Here is a 19,030-nt window from a genome sequence, read left to right as displayed (position 1 = left end):
GAAGACAGCGCTCATTTGCAAACCAAAAGATGGACTGAGACTCGGTTTAACACGGTGTGCAGATCACACAAGCTTGTTTTCATTTTTCATTACGGTGAGGTGATTTTTAAAGTACACTTTAAAGAAATGCCATCCCAAGCTAAATGAATAAAAAATGAATGTTGGAATATTTAACAACGTGAAAATGGACAAAATGGTTTCTGGTTCTGCAAACAAAGTTGTGCTTAATGGACTGTGTATAGACACTTTATAATTGATCATTTTGGTGCTAATGTATATTTTACATTTAATTGAAGATTTAAATATCCAGTAATGATGAGTCAGAGTTATATAATCCTGAATTAATCTGTTATATCTGTATACGGTATCAAATCTCAACTGAACTCAATGATCTGCAGAATATTGAACATGCTAATACTCAGGTTTCATGATGCACCAAACTGGTGACATCACCATTCAGGAAATGCTTCTCCACATTAAAACAACATTCGTATCAACCAATCAGATTTTAAGGACAGGGTTATGGCACCCTTGGGGAAATTTTATCAACCATGCAATTGTTGGTCATTGGTTATTTACACTCTCTCTATACTAAATAATATTGAGCTGCACTATTAGAGAAACAAACATGATGTGGGAACATGAGTACTGCAACTTGCCCTCATATTTAACCTGGAAATATCCCAGGATCCTGTTACATTAAGCATTGTTTGCACTTCGCTGTGCTGTGTTTTACAGTGTGTGTATATAAGATGACAGGTCTAGTGTTGATGTGACCTTAGTAGACCTTGCTTTAGGCACGTGTGGTGCTTTCATTGCAAAAGCCCCTGTGATTTGTGTGGTGTTTGTGTGGTAAATGTCTGTCCGTGACACTAATGCAGTTGTTGAGAATCTTGTAGGTTGTGTAGTGAAGCCTGCAGGTATGAGCATGCGTGCGTTAACCCGAGACGGGTTTGTAATTACCTGGCTTACTGGTGATGTGTAAAAGTAAAACAGCTCAATGAGAGAGGAGAGAGAGAAAGAGAGAGAGAGAGGAGGGGGGCAGTCTCTCTCTCTCTCTTTCTTTCTCTCTCTCTCTCTCTCTCTCTCTCTCTCTCTCTCTCTCTCTCTGCTCAGTTCTGTTCAGAAGCGCAGTAACGGGCGTCCCGTTGTCGAGCGCACTGTGATGTTCATTTCTGCAACTCCACTTTTTGACTTCTGTGCGGATGGATGTGCAATTTGAGAGGTAACATTACGAGATTAAGATTTTATTTCATGTGTGACGATGCTATGTGGACGATTTACTACGATTTACGATGTGTGTAAAAGGTAAAATTCACATTCTTTTAGACATCCAATGAATTACGCGGTAAGCTTATTCAATGCCAGAGTTTTGTGTATAATTGACAGATAATACAGACGGACATAACTTTTTATATAGTAACATTTCAGGCTAAAATGATGTGCGTGTTCAGGTTCGTGCGTATTTGTGCGTTTTTCATTTAAGTGTTTTTTTCCATTGCCATCGACTTTATGCTTGTTTGCGGAGTGTTTTCTCAGTAATCCCGCAGACAAACAAATGTTTTCTTTAATTTTTGTATCGTTAATTTTAAATGTGTTTTTTAAATGTATGCTAATCCACCAGGGCGCGCGTTTGTTGCTAATTGAAAGCGGCCGCGCGCTGTCCGTGGTGCTGAAATGTGGGCGCTGTTTCTCTCTGTACAGTTTTTGATAATTTCACTGACTTTCCTCTTTCAGACTTCACACATCTGTGAGTAAGAAGTGTTAGCTCATACACCTTGTGAACCTAATCACTTCATCCACTCGTGAAAACACGACGCGTAAAATGGGTATCGCGCGGCTTGCGTCTTGAATGAATAAGAGCGTAAGAGATGAGGACTGTGGAAATGATGCCCCGTGGACGTGGACGCTCAGCCATCGGCTCGGTGTCGGTCTGAAGACATCGCAAAAGCAGAAGAGAAACACTTAGCTGAAGTCATGGAGATCCGACATCTGCTGCTTCTGTTGGTCTATCTGGACCCCTTGTGCGTCCTGAGCGCATCCACGGCAAAGAGGAGCAAACCCGCTCCAAAGAGACCCCCGAAAGTAAAAGAGGTCAACAGCACCGCGGCACCGACGGCTCCACCGCGACGGGTCACGCAAGTCCTCGCGCCCATAGCCGGCGATCACGACATGTGTCTCGGTTACTACGACGTGAGCGGTCAGTACGATAAAGAGTTCGCCTGCAACAACACGGACCATCGGTACTGCTGCGGGAGTTGCTTTCTGCGCTTCTGTTGTCCCGTCAAAGCCAAGCGACTGGATCAGAGAGTCTGTACCAACTACAACACGCCAGACTGGATCAAGACCCAGCCGCCGTCGCCTGCGCCCACCGGGGACACGTACGACCCCGCGCTGGACCAGACCAACACCACCGTCTACATCACCTGCGGGGTCATCACTCTCATCATTATTCTGGGAATTTCTGCCAAAGTGGCCTATGATAAAGCCATCCGACCGCCTCAAGAGATGAATGTCCATAGGTAAGCCAAACGGTAGTCTTTGGAAAAACACTTTTTGGCAAGCTAATGTATCACTAGAGGGAGCACAATCGATATTTGGTTTTAGATTCTTGCGTAAAGGTGGTGACAAATTAAGGGATGTACACTGTAATAAATCATATGCAGTTTATACCTTACACTTTCAAAAGTGTAAAACAGTTGTCACTGGGGTGGTAACTTTTTTAAAAGTACACATTTGCACTCAAAGCGTATAGATGTAGCACCTCAAATATGCATAATGGTACCAAGCAACCATACATATTTCTACCTAAATAGGACTTTTTAAAGCATAACTTTTGTGGCCACATTGATTCAGTCATATTGAATAATAACCATGAGCACATATGATTTCTGAGGAGATTGTGCTCCTCATAACCATTCCAAGTCTGCAGTATTTTTGTCAATCTGCTATGCATTGGTGAGCCATAATTGCACAGCTAAAGTTGCAAAGCTTAATGTTTCTGGTAACCAAAAGATTGAAATGTTGTTGAGATTCAACAGTCAGTCCTCCTGCAGTAACATACAGTAATTGTGCCGTATTGAAGGATATGGTAATATCTCAACCTACAGAGTTTTACCCAAATTCTAAAGATGAAAATGTGATATAATATTTTGCATAAAGGAAATGGACACTGTCTTTGGGTGAACTATTATTATTATCCTCTGTTTTGTGAGATTCAGCTATTGTACATATAATACACAAACATATAGTGCATACATTATACTGTAAATCAAAGCTTGAATCTAGAATCTTGATCAGAAAATAAATGCTTGCTTCTGGGCTTAGATGGATTATTAATAGTAAATTGCGTACTGTATTAAATCTAGGACTCATGTGCGTCTAGGAGGGATTGATTCTGGATTTCATTAGCGTGATGTTGAGATAGAGGTCAGCTGATATCTGTCACAGCGGAGCCGATCTGGGTCTTCACGATGCTGTTTGTCAATAAGTCACAAATTTGTAGCGCATCGGTTTGTCAATGTCAAAGAAAGGAGAAATTTTAGAAAGCGCCCCTTGGTCAAAATGTGACAGCCAAGTTGATTTTGTGTTCTTAATTGACTCGATTTGTGTCCAATGGATTCTTCTCATGTTAACAGTGATGTCATTCTGACATCACAGCTCCTTCAGCCAGTTAGGGGAAGCTGCTCCTATGTGCAGTGTTAAAAAGTGTTGCTCTTTGAGTCAGTCCATTAAAGCATGTGATCGGAGCTTACAATAAAGCTCATTGGATTTGTGATGACCAATCGATGTTTCCGTTTCTAAAGGTCGATGTGCTCATGATTATAGCAAAAAGGAGGAAGACATTTCTGTATAGCTTTACAACACGGTCACAATTTTACAGAGCAGGACACTTATCAAATGTATATAGTTTTACATTTGGACACCCTAAAAATTTGATTTACATGTTCAAAGCACCTTCAGTGTCAAGAGCAAACATCAGAAAGTTTCTTATATATTTATTAAAGATCAATACAGCAGATTTTTCAGAAGGTTTTGCGGCATGTTATCTCCGTCACATCTAATCTTGCTGTTCATGAGCTGTCCTGCAATTCAGAGACGCCGGCTGAGTTTGAGTCTATGAGCTGTGAATGTACAGAATGTTCCAGAGCATTTATTTTAACATTTTAAAAGATCATTTAAAATGTGTGTACAGGGTTGCAATTTGCACCAAAATACAGTTAAAGGTGCAGTGTGTAACTTTTATAAGGATCTCTTGACAGAAATGCAATGTAAAATACATTACTATAGTATCAGTGGTGTATAAAGACCTTACTTAATTAACTGTTATGTTTTTATTACCTTAGAATGAGACGTTTTTATCCACATACACCGAGGGTCCCCTTATTTTGTGCTGCCATGTTTCTACAGAAGCCCTTAACGGACAAACGTTTTTACTAAGTTGTTTCCGACGATTGCTACAGTAGCTTCTCTATGCGTTTTGGTGAACGGTGGACCGAAAGGTTGGTTGCGATTTGCAACCTCAACACTAGATGCAATAAAATTTACACACTGCACCTTTAAATAGGCTATATTTTGTGTTTACCCACGAGCTGATGTGTATTGTTGGATAAATGTGTGTTTAAAGAGCGTAGACATGAGATGTGTATGAGGTTTTTGCATATTTTACTACTGGTTTGGGAAAAGATGAATGAACTTAAGATGCGACGTCAGCCAATGAGAGATGAGATATGACTCCGTGTGCTGCTCTTGATCTGATTTATTATAAATCGATTACAGAGACGACAGAGCAGTTTTTGTCAAAAGTAGTTTGTGGTTATTTGAGGTCTAAGCAGACTAGTGTCTAATGATAAAAACCAACTAAAGTGTTGGATGAAACATTATTCAATTGTAATTTATGAGATGCAGTCATTGTTTTAAAGTCTTAGACATATTTGTAATGTTATCTAGCTTTTGACACTTTTCAGGTGAATATTTTGTTGCACCCTAACATCAAATGATAAAAGATTATTTGGCAAACAGAAATTAAAGTCTGTGCCATAACACTTTTTTGCATTATTCTAATGACAATTACAAAGCTCAATGAAATTACAAATGTATTGCATTAAAAAAAATCTGAATAGTCTTTATTTATGCAAAATATAATTTCCTTTAATTTACCCATGCACTTAAATACTTCTTTAAGCATTTTGGACAGATTTTCTGTTTGTCTCAAACTCTCAAAACTATTGACTGAATTGGGTCATAAAGCTTCATCAAAGTAAGCGTTCCCTCTTCATTACAGTGCTGGATTGTGAAGCGTGTTTGATTTTTAATGCAGACTAAACGTCTCACACTAATGACATGATCGGGATCGTGTGTTGACAAGCATCAATGATGTTGTCTGATCAGATCGCCCCGTGTGATGACTCGCCATCTCTCAGCTACCCAGAATCCCCTGCTGCGTCTCAGTGTGCTGTCTGTCATTGTTGAAATATTGATGGTGCTCAGACACCTGCCGAAATAGCTGGGGAATCAACTGCCTGTTTGAGAGGACATCAAATTAAAGTCCTAAACCGAAACGATCAGTCCGGAAATATGAGAGAAAGAAAGTGATCTGACCAAAACTGGGATGGTACACTTTAAAAACAATTTAGATATGTATCTTTGAGGTACTGATATGTATCTTGGATACACAGTGACAGCTTTTGTGCCGTTCTTTCTGACAGTAAAAATATAATGACAGTAAAGGGTAATGGTGGTATTTTGTAAGCAACGTGTTTTGAAAAGCACTATATACAGTGGCGTAGCAAGTCAGTCCCGGGCCCATATGCAAAAAAAAAATTACGGGCCCCCTTAAGCCAAAGCCCCCCCCAACCTAATGTTAACTGTGGCGTGCAGGTCTGTTAAAGGAATAGTCTACTCATTTTCAATATTAAAATATGTTATTACCTTAACTAAGAACTGTTGAATCATCCCTCTATCATCTGTGTGTGTGCACGTAAGCGCTGGAGCGCGCTGCGACGCTACGATAGCATTTAGCTTAGCCCCATTCATTCAATGGAACCATTTAGAGATAAAGTTAGAAGTGACCAAACACATCAACGTTTTTCCTATTTAAGACGAGTAGTTATACGAGCAAGTTTGGTGGTACAAAATAAAACATAGCGCTTTTCTAAGCGGATTTAAAAGAGTAACTATATTTTATGGCGTAATAGCACTTTTGGGAGTACTTCGACTCGGCGCAGTAACACCCTTCCTCTCCCATTATGAGAGTGAGAAGGGGAGCGGACTTTTCAGGCGAGTCGAAGTACTCCCAAAAGTGCTATTACGCCATAAAATATAGTTCCTCTTTTAAATCCGCTTAGAAAAGCGCTACGTTTTATTTTGTACCACCAAACTTGCTCGTATAACTACTCGTCTTAAATAGGAAAAACGTTGATGTGTTTGGTCACTTCTAACTTTATCTCTAAATGGTACCATTGAATGAATGGGGCTAAGCTAAATGCTATCTTAGCGTCGCAGCGCGCTCCAGCGCTTACGTGCACGCACACAGATGATAGAGGGATGTATCAACAATTCTTAGTTAAGGTAATAACATATTTTAATATTGAAAATGAGTAGACTATTCCTTTAACAACATATGCTTTTAATTAGGTACTGTAGTCAAATATTTTTACTTTACTTTAAAGGGTAGATTTAAATAAATAATAAAACAGAAATGTTTTGGGTAGTTTTTGACTCGTGACTAACTTCTCCGCCTTCTCTTTTCTCTATAAGGCCCCACTTTTATGTTTATATTTGTCCATCCTTAATGTTCATGTAGATAGCCGCTATATTAACCTATCACACTGAGTTTTCTTTATTTTTTGGCACGACGATGCGTCATATAAAAAAAAAAAACGATGGAGTAGTAGTCTACGGCAGCCGCGGAGTGCAAAAAAATGAAATAAACGACAAGAAATGACAGAGAAATAAGAAATCAATACACATGATATGCATACAAAAATATATTTATTGCAGCCACAAATAAAAATTTAATTAAAAAATATTTTTAATTAAAAGCTGGGGCATGCCCAGGGCCAGGCCCCCTATTGGCCCGGGCCCATTTGCATGTGCATACCCGACATGCCCAGACGCTACGCCACTGGCTATATAGCAGGGTTATATTATCCTTAACTAAAACTAAAATTATCAAAAACATTTCTGTTAATTGCAATCACATAAAATATGCAGTCTAAAAATGCTGGGTTATTTGGGTCAAAAGGGACGACATCAGCCCCTTGGGTTGTTTTAACCCATTGTTGGATCAACTATAAAAATTTTCTGGGTTAATTTAACCCAACGGCTGGGCTTGCAGTGTTTGTCATTCACATCTTTGTGAATTTCAAGTAAATGTTATGTGATGTGCAACAGATGCTCTGTTGCTTATCATTCACTATTATGAAATTGTATGACATCCAGTACAGTATATACAGTATCAGGCCACAATGCTCTCTAGATAACTTTATTGGCTATTTAACATCAAACACTCAAGCCCTAAGAGATAAGTAAATGACTTTTATTTTTTGTTTGAACTAAAATAAATCTGTCAAAACCCCACGGCCGCGATGGCTAATGCAACAGTGCTGGAAGCCTAAACCGACTTCTCTTTATCTTCCTTAGCAGTTGTTATTTTAGTTGGTGTCTCTTACTCTGCACTCAGCATAAACTTCTTGAGGAATAATTTGAATTATTCGGAAATAATGCACATTCGAGGTGGTAATGCGGCACGACGCGAAGCTGTTACACTGTGGGTGTGCATTATTTATAAATTATTCAAAAGACCGAAGTCAATTATTCCTCCTATACCATCGTTTCCACAGACATTGCTCTTGGAGTTATTTTAAGCCATTTGACAGGTCAGGTGTGCGTTTATCGAAAAATAATGCATAACCACTCAACATTTTTCAACCAATCAGAATAAAGCATTCAACAGCCTCGCTGTATAAAATCATAAAATGATTCATTTCTGATCCTGGAGCACAGTCACAGCTGTAGTAAGAGCAACAGGGGAAACTTAAACACAAATGCCTTTTGTGTCCGGTCAAAATAATTTTCCTCTGACCAATCGGATGGCATGGAGCTGCTGTGCCAATGATGCAGACAGTTGACAGCTTATACTTTGAATCTGCAGGCATGCATGACTAAACTTGCGTCATAAAGTATTTAAAAGCCATTTTATGAATAACACTGCGCTTCTTTCGGGATCATCTGAGGTCTCCTGTAGCTGAGAGGTGAAAGAGAGGTTTAATGCAGATTCACTGGTGACCTTCAGTGAGAGAGAGAGAGAGAGAGAGAGAGAGAGAGAGAGAGATCTGTAAGCCTCCACGGGTGATCTGAGCAGTGCATATTGATCCGACTCTTCAGGTACACGGTCCGATGCAATCTGAACACTCGCTGACGTAAGAGATGAGCCAGACTGATCACTCTGTCAGATTTCAGTGCACAAACACTGTGTAAATAAATGATTAAACACGCTTATAACTCTACAGCTCAATATTTTTCATATACTTTTGCCGATATTCATCTCAGTAGGATGCATTAACATTTACGCATTTGGCAGATGCTTTTATCCAAAGATACTTAAAGTGCATCATATATCAGTATGTGTATTTGAACCATGATGTTTTGCGCCGCTAATGCAATGCTTTACCACTAAGCTATACAGGGACACTTACTGTGCATTCACACAGACACCGGCAAGAGGGTAAAAAACGCTGTGGCTGCCCTGCCAACAGCGCTATAGAAAAAGTGTAGTGGACGCTCTTATGCTTGAATGCATTCTCTGAACTCCTCTCAAGCAGAGGTTTTCGCATTCCGATTGGTTGCCGGCAAACATTTTTGCCTTTCGATTGGTTGCCGGCGAGCCGCGTCATAGCTCAGTACCATAAAGTTGAGCTGATTTCAACTCTCTTTGACACTCACACCGTTCATGAAGCGCCGCACTGCTGCTCGCCGGAGCTCCTCACTGGCTCTTATTGAAAATTAATGATATTCAATCATGTAAGTAAAGTCAACAGTGATTACAAGGTTTTATTTCATTTATCTTTGAGCTACAGTTAGATGTCTATTTAAATTTCTCTGACAACCCAAATTTTGTCTAGACAACTGGGCTGTGTTTGGACACTTAAAGGGGCCATGGGATGACTTTTTCAATGTTTAACTGCTATAATCTAGAAAATGTGAAAAAGATCAACCCGGTAACTTAGTTTTAGTAAACCATTCTCTGCAAGCACGTGAAAAATTAGATGAATGACTTCCGGCCACTTTGACGCTGTAAACACACAATTACGCTCCGTTCACACGGGGCGTAAGCGTTAACGCTTCCCATTCACTTTGAATGGGTGACGTCAAGCATTGCCGAACTAAATTGTGGATCTGTCAGCGCCGCGTCACTGCTGTTGCTAGCGGCAGAAATTAACATTTCTCAACATTTCAAGCGGCAACGCGTGCATCAACCAATCAGAACGCCTTATGCAAATAACCTAGGCAAAGCCAGCCAATTACGTTTATTGAATACTGGAGCATGTGTGGCGGCCACTGTGATTGTTCGTTTGGCCACGCTTCAGACAAGCCTTCAGTCAAGCGTTAACGCTTCTGTCCCGTGTGAATGTACCGTTACTGTTTTTGTGTATAACTCATTTCCCGCCAGCTTTTTTTAAGTTGCCCACCACCATTTTTTTGTGATTTTCACGTTTCACAAAATGCCTTTGAGGAAAATGTTCTTCTATAAATATATAAACATACAAATATATCAAGAACAGACCCTCTGCTTTCAAACAAACAAACAAACAAAACAAGAAAAAAAAACATTTCATCCTATCTTCATTTGTTCTCAAAAATATAAAATTTTGAGCGAAAAGCTGAAATAATTGCGTTATTGTAAATTAATTTTGTTAGAGATTAGATTCAGAACAATCATCAAAGCATACATGTAGTTAAAAATAAATTCGTTTTTGCTGCAGTTTTTTTATAAATTGGGTAAGTGCGCCATCTAGAAGATAATAGCATAATTACAGATTACCATAAAAAGTCCTCATTGGCAGGGAAATGTTTCCTCCTAATTGATGAGATAACTCATCGGTAGTAGGGATGTAACGATTAAATTGCGTGTTCCATTAAAAATGCCTGTCTGAAATTGATTCTGAATCGCAAGACTGTGATTCTTTGTTTCATGCACAGCTCGTGCGTGTACTACAGGTCTTTGATCAATAGAAAGTCCTTATCAATCTTAAATCATTATGAGGCGGAGTCGTTTATAATGTGCATTTAAAAAAGCAACACTCGTTAAATAAAAATCATTCAAAATATTCTTTATTACCATGAAAATACCTGAAACTATTTGAATAACAGCAATATAAATATTGTAAAGCTACTTCTTCTGTGGCACAAAGGGAGTTTCTGCATGAGAGCGCCCCCTGGCGTTTGGATGTGCCGGGATTTCACCGTAATTCCTTAAAATTCATTCATTGCACAATTAATCATTACAGCCCTAGTCAATAGCGGGAGAAATAATCGTAAGCGCAGCAAAAACTTTGAAGATGTGTAAGTCACCATGGTTTAAAGCGCCTGCCACATGCATAAATATAGAAAATAGATATTCTATTTTATATTTACAGATACATCAAAAAGTGAATTTGTTGCACTGAATGAAGGTTAAATCTCGGTTCATTTAAACTCTATATTGAAGTGAGTTTAGTCCTTCACTGATGATGGGTTACTAAAGCAGCCATATGCTTTAAAACCCATTATAGGTGATATTTAATGAAGTTAATCGCCTCTTATTTGTTTAGAAACTGTGTTTATGTGTCGCTGGAGGCTTTAGGGTGTTTGGTGAGGATGTATTTACATCCAACTGGTGTTTTGATGTGTATTTATTTGCAAACAGCAAACACTTAGACCTTAATTAGGATTTGCATAATCTTGAATATATTAACACCATACTATTGAATTTCCTTTGTTACTTATCTTTTAAAATTGCACGTGTCACACACATTTACGAAAGATTTTTTGTATGTATCCCAGCGATATTTACTCTGTGTGTGATGAATTACATTGTGTTATGTAATAATATGACCCCATATCCATCAATACTACATACTGTACATGATGGTGAAACCCAGATCGCAGCCTACTCCGGGCCGGATCTGCACCGGAGCTGCTGACTTCGGCACATATTCGGTGCAGATGTGGCCTGGATTCTTCTGCTGTCAGGTAACTGATTCAATTGGTCGTCCATATCTCTAAACAGAGCGCTTCAAGGATGAGCACCGAGTACTCCGATACTGTGCATGCCCAAATCATCTTGAGTGCAGTGGTTTCTAAAAGTGACATATTTGCATAAATATACATTTTATTTGCATAAATATGCATAAAAACTGCACATTACTTGATTGTGAAGTTTAAGTAAAAAATATACATATATAATTATATAAGTATTAATTTGGTCATTAAGAGTTTCACATGAGATAGAAATGCTAGACAGTTTGTATTTTAAGTGCTTTATGCTTTACATACCTCCATCGTAAGTGTCCAACCTGATTCATGCATATTTTACTAGTTGGCTTATTCATATGCGATTGTACGAAGTAGATAGTACAAAAAGCTACAAGAACTCCCCTAAACCCAAAATCATGGGGTGAAAGCAAGTCAATACAAAACCTTATGCAGTTGGCTGTACGAAGTTGCATAGGAATTAGCCACCTCGAATTGCCATGAGATTGTGTTGTAGTGCCTCACTTTAAACATGCTTTTGCAATTCTCTGTCGCTTAATGGCTATTGACAAAGTTTAACTTAAACCAGAAACAAACTTTTACAGTACACGCACAGAAAAAAACAACAAATGAGATAAATATGAGGTGTGAAAACTCCAAGAGTCCACTCAAGTAGTTTAATGTGTCCGGGCTTTAAGGGCCTGAAGGTGTCCCAGTCCTGTGGTGTGACAGAAGAAAGCGCAGAGAACCTCACAGGCAACTGGAGCACTGAAACCAGGTCGCCCCCACGTGAGGAGAACTTCTGTTATAAAAGGCCTCTTCTCCTGGAAGGGAAGACTAATTATACATCCTACCAAAGTCACTTTATCTTTCTCCCTCTCTCCACCTCTTTCTTTCTTTTCTGTCTCTCTCATGCATAGCGAGATGTAGACCGCGAGGCCGAGCGAATGTGCTGACATTGACACAGTTAAGACGCCATTTCAGGCTCCTCCTGTGAGGAGAGACGGCCTCAGGCTGAGGTGGGACCAGGCGCAATGTCACACGCTGGTTTCAGATAGTGGGCCGTAAAAATGGATGCTGACCGCTTTGGTCTTAGAGTAAATGCTGGTTCATATTGAGCATTGTGAACAGTGATTTCTGTTTGTCTTGTTTTCTAGTGCAAATATCTACAAAATCTTGAAATGAAGAAACATTTTCTTCAGAACAAAATGACATAAAGGGCCAGATTTACTAAGAGCTTGCGTACGTGCAAATGCCTTTTTGACGTTAAAAAACTACCGTAGGGATTTACTAAAGATACGTACAAAATAGCGTTGAAAAACTTGAAATGTCGCTTTTGCCAAAATATCTTATTATGATATTCCATCAAGTAAGTCAACAGTGATTACTGGTTTATTTTTGAGCTACAGTTAGATGTCTATTAAAATTTCTCTGACAACCCAAATTTTGCCTAGACAACTGGGCTGTGTTTGGACACCTATATAGATGTCTTTTGAAAACAAATTTTAAATGGACAAAATAAAACGTGTCTGAAGTTGCATTGGTTATTATGGAAATGAGATGTTGCATCTGTGTTTTTTAACCTGCACCTTGTTGGTACATTACCGCAGAAATTTCCACTCCCATCGGCACTCTGAAAATGCATTTCTTATGTGGCATTCACCCCAGACGTGGAAGAGGTGGCAAGTGCAAGTGATTTACATGTTAAGTCGATGCAAAAACGTGAATAGGCATCCTGCAAGGAACGTATGGATGGTGCGGTGCGAATGGCGCGGAATGCATGGATGGCGCGTTTTGCTTGAATTGAGCATTGTTTCGAGAAATGCGCAAGTTGAAAAATCTGAATTTGTTGGATATTCACGCTCCGTTAACCAATCAGGAGCTGGCTCTAGTAGTGACATGATTACAGGGAGCGAGCAGAGGCGCAGAAGCCCCTCCCATAACACAAATTTCTGCGGGAATGTCTCGAATGACTAGAATTTTTTGCACGGCTTTCACGCGTGAATGAAGCGAGTAAACTCAAAACGTTAAAAGGTCCAACTACGCGCGAATAGCGCGTTTTGCCGCCTCAACCGCGGCTGGTGTGAACGCACAGTTACACTCATTTGCCCTGTTTAGTAAATCTGGTCATTTTACTTCTTAAATTTAAGCTCACATAACACACGCTGTTTCTGTTCATCTCATGTTAATCTTGAGCACCTATAGAGTAGTATTACGTCCTTCGTATATCCAATGAGTCTTTAGTTTGATCAGGTTTATAAAAAACAGATTAGCTTTAGCGATTGTTTCAGAAAAGCATGAAATCCCAGAGGCATCCAGTGGGAGGGGCGAGTCACGAGCAGGCAACACTTGCGAAACATTATCCCACTATCTCTGAATAACTTATGATGTTCGTGTCATTTACATGATATGCACTTATGTGCCGATTGCAAACAAAACAGATATTTAATGCAGTTTTACTTACCGCCTGCGACTTATGACCCGGTTGGAACTCCACTATTTCAATGAAATCCAGAGATAAACAAACACACATTGTTGAGTCTTGATATAAAACAAAGCTGTTGCGTGAAGTAATGCCTGTGACTTCTACTCAAAGGATCAATGCCAATGAGAGTCTTCGTTGTTCTCACACTAATTGACGCATGGGTGTGCTTTTCCAGAAGAAGTGCCCATAAAAGGAATATGGGGTCACTGATACGTAAAGGGTACCCAAGTTTGAAAAAAACTTTCTGAAACTTGTAAGAAAGAGGAGACGTGAGTTTGGCCCAGAAATACTTTGTCACATGCTCAACTGCTGTTTTGACACTTTGCATTTGTTTAGCATGAGAAATACAACTCTTTAACTGTGTTAATAAGTCAGGATGCATGAAATAGCATCCCCCCCAATTAAATTTTTAGGTGTTTGTACTGGAAAACAAGAAAAACTAAGTAAACTAAGCAGTGGCGGCCGGTGACTTCTTTTTTCGGGGGCGCACGATGCGAAGTTCGTCACAACATGTATTTAGCCCATCATGTGTGTGGTTCGTAATTTCAAAATGTGTTTGGCGTGTGTGCATCACGTTTTGTCAAAATAAGTGCCTGCTGCAGACGCGTCTAAAGGATTTATGATAAAAGAGACGCTTGTGTTTGCCAGATACTCGTATCATTTCATGCGTAATCAGAGTTTACTGTTAAGGGAGTGTCATGCGTGTATTTTGTGAACGTGAGTGTCTCTTTTGACACGTTTGCAGCAGGCACTTATTTTGACAAAACACGTGATGCACATGGTTCACATGACGCAGCAAACACATATTTTGAAAACACGAGTAACACACGTGACACTCCAAACACTTAATTTGAATTTGCGCCCTTCGGAAGAGCACATACAAAAACCTTTTTTTTTTTCATTGATAATTACAAATCATGCTTTTCACCTAAGAAAGGTAGGGTGAATTTAGGTAAATTTGGTTATGACATTGACATGACTGTAAAAGTATCCCGGTTTACCTGAATTCAATTTACCATGTTAATCCATGGATAATTCACAGTTCTTTCTGCAGTGAAATCTGACTTGATGAAGTCCTGTATAACCCCCCACACGCTCCCCATTACAGAAAGCTGCATTACTGTGGAAGATTCATAATTTTAATGGCCATGCAATCTCTCCAGAATCTCATATTGCCACTATGAAAAATCCATGAAGCGGTTGGGTCTTAATTCTGAGATCGTGTCCTCGGGGCCAAAGAGCAGAAACATTAATAGAATTTGAATCCCATTAGGCTTGTATGGGTGGATGTGTTTCTACACCACCATACTGCAGACGACACATTGATTAATGGCTTTTGTTTGTTGCTGTAGCCAAAGGCCTGAGCTTCGAAAACCTGAGAGGCCAAACTTCGACTGATCATTATAACACAAAGCGCAATTAAACTCGTGCGTGTGTGTGTGTGTGTTAGAGATTGTACCAGAGCCAAGCACCTCCACACATAGGAAAACAAAAGATCCAACAGTCTGGCCCTTAAACGGGGCCCTTATTGGAAATTGTCTAAACCTCTTGGGGTGCAATCTGTTTGTATCTGTAAACTGGATGTAACGTTTATTCCAATGCTGAACAACAGGACACTGTTGTTTTTAGGATAATGATATAATGAACATTAAAATGATCTTTCCTGTGTTTTTCAGAGCGTTGGCGGACATTTTGAGGCAGCAGGGACCCATTCCCATATCTCAGTACGAGCATGAAAACATAGCCGCAATAGAAACATTACCCAAAGAGGAGACACCTGTACGAACGTCCAAGAACCACTACACACCTGTTCACAACAAAAACAATCACGGTAAGTTACCTCATGTTGTGTTGTTTTTCATGTATGGCACCATGATAAAACCTTCATTATGTGGGTGATTCTCACGAAAACTTGGTTTTAAAAATGTCAAGCATGAAAATGTAAAAATTGCTTAAATTTACTTTTTTTCCCACCAGACATTGAAAAACAAAGTCTGGAGTAAATGGGAACATTAATTTAAAAAATTTTACTTGTCATTTAACACTTTTTGTAACATAATTTAAAAAATTAGTCCTAAAAAATCTCATTACCGCAACAGTCAGAAAACATCAACACTGACATATTTTCAAAATGACATGACAAACCTGAAAGAACATAATTTGGAGATTCTGCACATGCATTTAAAATCAAAGTATTATGCTTCTATTAATTAAATTAACATTTAATAAGCATCTGTTGCGGTAATGATAATCAAAATTCTGACAAGACAATATTTCAAATTAACTGTAAAAAAATGATCTTACCTGGTAGCCATCTTGAAGTAACTGGTCCATGTGCTTGGTCACTCAAAATCAAACTTTATTAAAATTCTGTATGTGTGCTTAAACTGTTCTCAAAAAGTGTTGCGGAGGATGAGAACATCAGGCATGGACACATCATTTTCCTAATTTTTCTTCATTATTATTATACATGCATATTCAGTAAATATTTTTTCTGTCATCTAAAGTAGTCTAGCAAAACATCCATTTATTTTTGTGTTAATTTGATTAAATTACAACATAACGCATGTTCAAACACAGCCGGACACATTGCGGTAATGAGAATTTCAGCAGAAAATGAGATAAAATTTCCAATTATAAATTCTTATGTTGAAATCACACATTGTGCAAGGTAGAACACAGTATTGTGTTAATTCTGATGCTTTTTAATGTTACTATATTACACATTTTAAAGCTAAAATCATTAGTGCCGTGGTGTTTCAATGGTTTCGTGAGAATCACCCATGTTTTCGCGACTATGATAGTCTTTGAAGACCCTTGCAGGTTTTTAAGATGAAATGAGTCTCTATGTATACATGTGTGGGTTTGTGGATATATGAAACATGCTTCATCATGTGTAAAGGCTCAGCACATGCTGTTCAACTCACACTGTAAAAAGTGTTTCTGTGCCTTAGTAGATTTAAAAAAAATAAATTGAGTAAACTGTATTAAAAAAAAATAATTTTTGTTTTTTTAATCAAAATATGAGTTAAAATAAAATAAAAATTGGAATAAATTGATTAATTCTAAATGAACACATTATTGAGTAAATTCGACGTAATTTTATTATCTATAATCGATTTAAATTTGTAAGAAAGAAATTAATTTAATAATTTTGTGTTAAAACTACATGAATTATTTTAGTAAACACAACTAACTAGGCAGTGGACTTGCAGTTCCCAGCATGCTTTGCATGGGACTGCATTTGGAGAGTGAAATTTGAATTGAAACTTTTTTTGTTTTGTTTTTAACTAAAAAGAAAGACTTGTTAGTGTTTAATGTTCATTTATCTTCGATATTTGGAAGAGTTTCTGTTTCTTCTTTGAGTTTTGTAGTAACCATTGTTCAGAAGGTGCCCAAATCTAAACTGAGTGGGTGAGTTGTTTGAATAAACGTTTCGTGCCCTCATCTCACGGCATAAAAAACAACAACTAACCATAAATATGCTACCTGTACCAAGAAAAGAAGGTTTATCTAACTGAGTAATACTAGTACAATTAGTTAACTCAACTCAATTTTATTGCATTCATATTAAGAAATGTTAGTGTGTTCAATATACTTAAAAAAGGCTGCAAGTTGACTCAACCTAAAACTTCCCATGCAGTCACTTGCCTCACTTTTTATAAGTTAGATCTAGGTATTACTTTTTACAGTGCATAGTCATATCTGAAATCACATCTAAATAAATTTTTCATTCGAACAGACTTTAAAACATGTTATTGTGCTTAACACACTTTTTACAAACCCTTCAAACATTCACATCTCGCAAGCATTCAGCGTTCTTTCTTTTTTGTGTTGGGCTCACATGGCATCAATATTCAGAAGGCTGAATAAACTCACTTCTGCTGTATTACAGAATGGTCGCTGTTGCTTAAGGTTTACACGCTACGCTAGATTGTTAAAGTGTTGCTATTGTAGGTGGTTGTTAGCGTGTTTTGGCTGGTTGTTTACATTAACCAAGTCCAAAAATAGTTCTTGTTTCTGTATTGGCTTTAACAGTAAGAATGAATCTAGTCTTTTCCAGACAGCAGACGACTCCGAGCCGGATCTGTGCCAAAGTCAGCAGCTACGGTGCGAATCTGGCCCAGAGTCGTCTGTTCTGATTTAACATTTAAGAATTTAGAAACAGTCAGAAATGAACCAATTAGCTAAATTAATCTCTTTTGTTTGAAACTCTTTGTTGAATTTAACTCATTCCTCGCCTTCCATTTTTTTAAAAGTTGCCTGCCAGCATTTTTTGTGATTTTCACAAATGTTTCACAAAATGCCTTCCAGGAAAATGTTCTTCTATAAATATGTAAACATACAAATATATCAAATGAAAGAACAGACCATCTGCTTTCAAACAAACAATAAATAAACAAAGAAACAAACAAAACAGGAAAAAAAACGTGTCATCCTATCTATATTTTTTCAATGCTTATAAACTCTTAAACATGGGTATTTTTCTTCAATAATACAATTTTTTAGCAAAAAGCTAAGATAATAGCATTTTTGTGAAGGAATTTTGTTAGAGATCAGATTCAGAACGATTATCAAAACATACACAGAGTTTAAAATTAGTAAATAACGTTTTGGCTTCAGTTTTTTCATAAATTGGCCATCTAGGATAATCATGGTATTACAGATTAACATAAAAATTCTCCAGAAACACGTTTTTTTAGGCAAATGTTTTCTCTTAACTGACGAGATAACTCGTCAATGGCGGGGAAAGAGTTAAGGTGTTGCTACTGTATGTGGTTGTTATCGTGTTCTGGTTGGTTGCTTTCATTAACCAAGTCCAAAATAGTTCTTGTTTCTACATTGGCTTTAACAGTAATAATGAATTTATTGACTTTACCAGACAGCAGATGACACCGGGCCGGATCTGTGCCCGAAGTCAGCAGCTACGGTGTAAACCTGGCCCAAATTCTTCTGTTCTGATATAACATTTCAGAAATTAACCAATTAACCAAATGATCATTCACGTCTTTTGTTTGAAACTCTTTGTTGAATTTAACTCATTCCCCGTCAGCCATGTTTTAAAAAGTTGCCCGCCATCATTTTTTGTTATTGAAATAATAGCATTTTTGGGAAGGAATTTTGTTAGAGATCAGATTCAGAACGATTATCAAAACATACACAGAGTTTAAAATTAGTAAATAACGTTTTGGCTTCAGTTTTTTCATAAATTGGCCATCTATTGGATAATCATGGTATTACAGATTAACATAAAAATTCTCCAGAAAGACATTTTTTAGGCAAATGTTTTCTTTTAATTGACGAGATAAC

The 19,030-nt window shown here is 38.1% G+C and overlaps 1 protein-coding gene across 3 annotated transcripts in view; it reads left to right on the top strand.

The window, feature by feature from the left end:
- Nucleotides 1-1,123: 1,123 nt before the first annotated feature.
- Nucleotides 1,124-19,030, top strand: part of LOC129436729 (protein shisa-6) — a 122,907-nt gene continuing 105,000 nt past the window's right edge. Inside the window, exons 1-3 of one of the 3 annotated variants that reach the window (XM_055194965.2) lie at nt 1,124-1,225; nt 1,738-2,522; nt 15,397-15,551. In XM_055194965.2, the coding sequence (XP_055050940.2) occupies nt 1,978-2,522; nt 15,397-15,551 (700 nt within the window). In that variant the 5' untranslated portion in view covers nt 1,124-1,225; nt 1,738-1,977. Of the gene's footprint in view, nt 1,309-1,737; nt 2,523-15,396; nt 15,552-19,030 lie in introns of all 3 variants that reach the window. The other 2 variants (XM_073865140.1, XM_055194966.2) reach the window with 2 other exon arrangements.

The sequence above is a fragment of the Misgurnus anguillicaudatus genome, unplaced genomic scaffold (genome assembly GCF_027580225.2).
Source record: "Misgurnus anguillicaudatus unplaced genomic scaffold, ASM2758022v2 HiC_scaffold_29, whole genome shotgun sequence".
In the NCBI taxonomy this organism is placed as follows: domain Eukaryota; kingdom Metazoa; phylum Chordata; class Actinopteri; order Cypriniformes; family Cobitidae; genus Misgurnus; species Misgurnus anguillicaudatus.
Note: the sequence above shows the minus strand (reverse complement) of the source record. Positions and strands in the feature narration are given on the sequence as shown.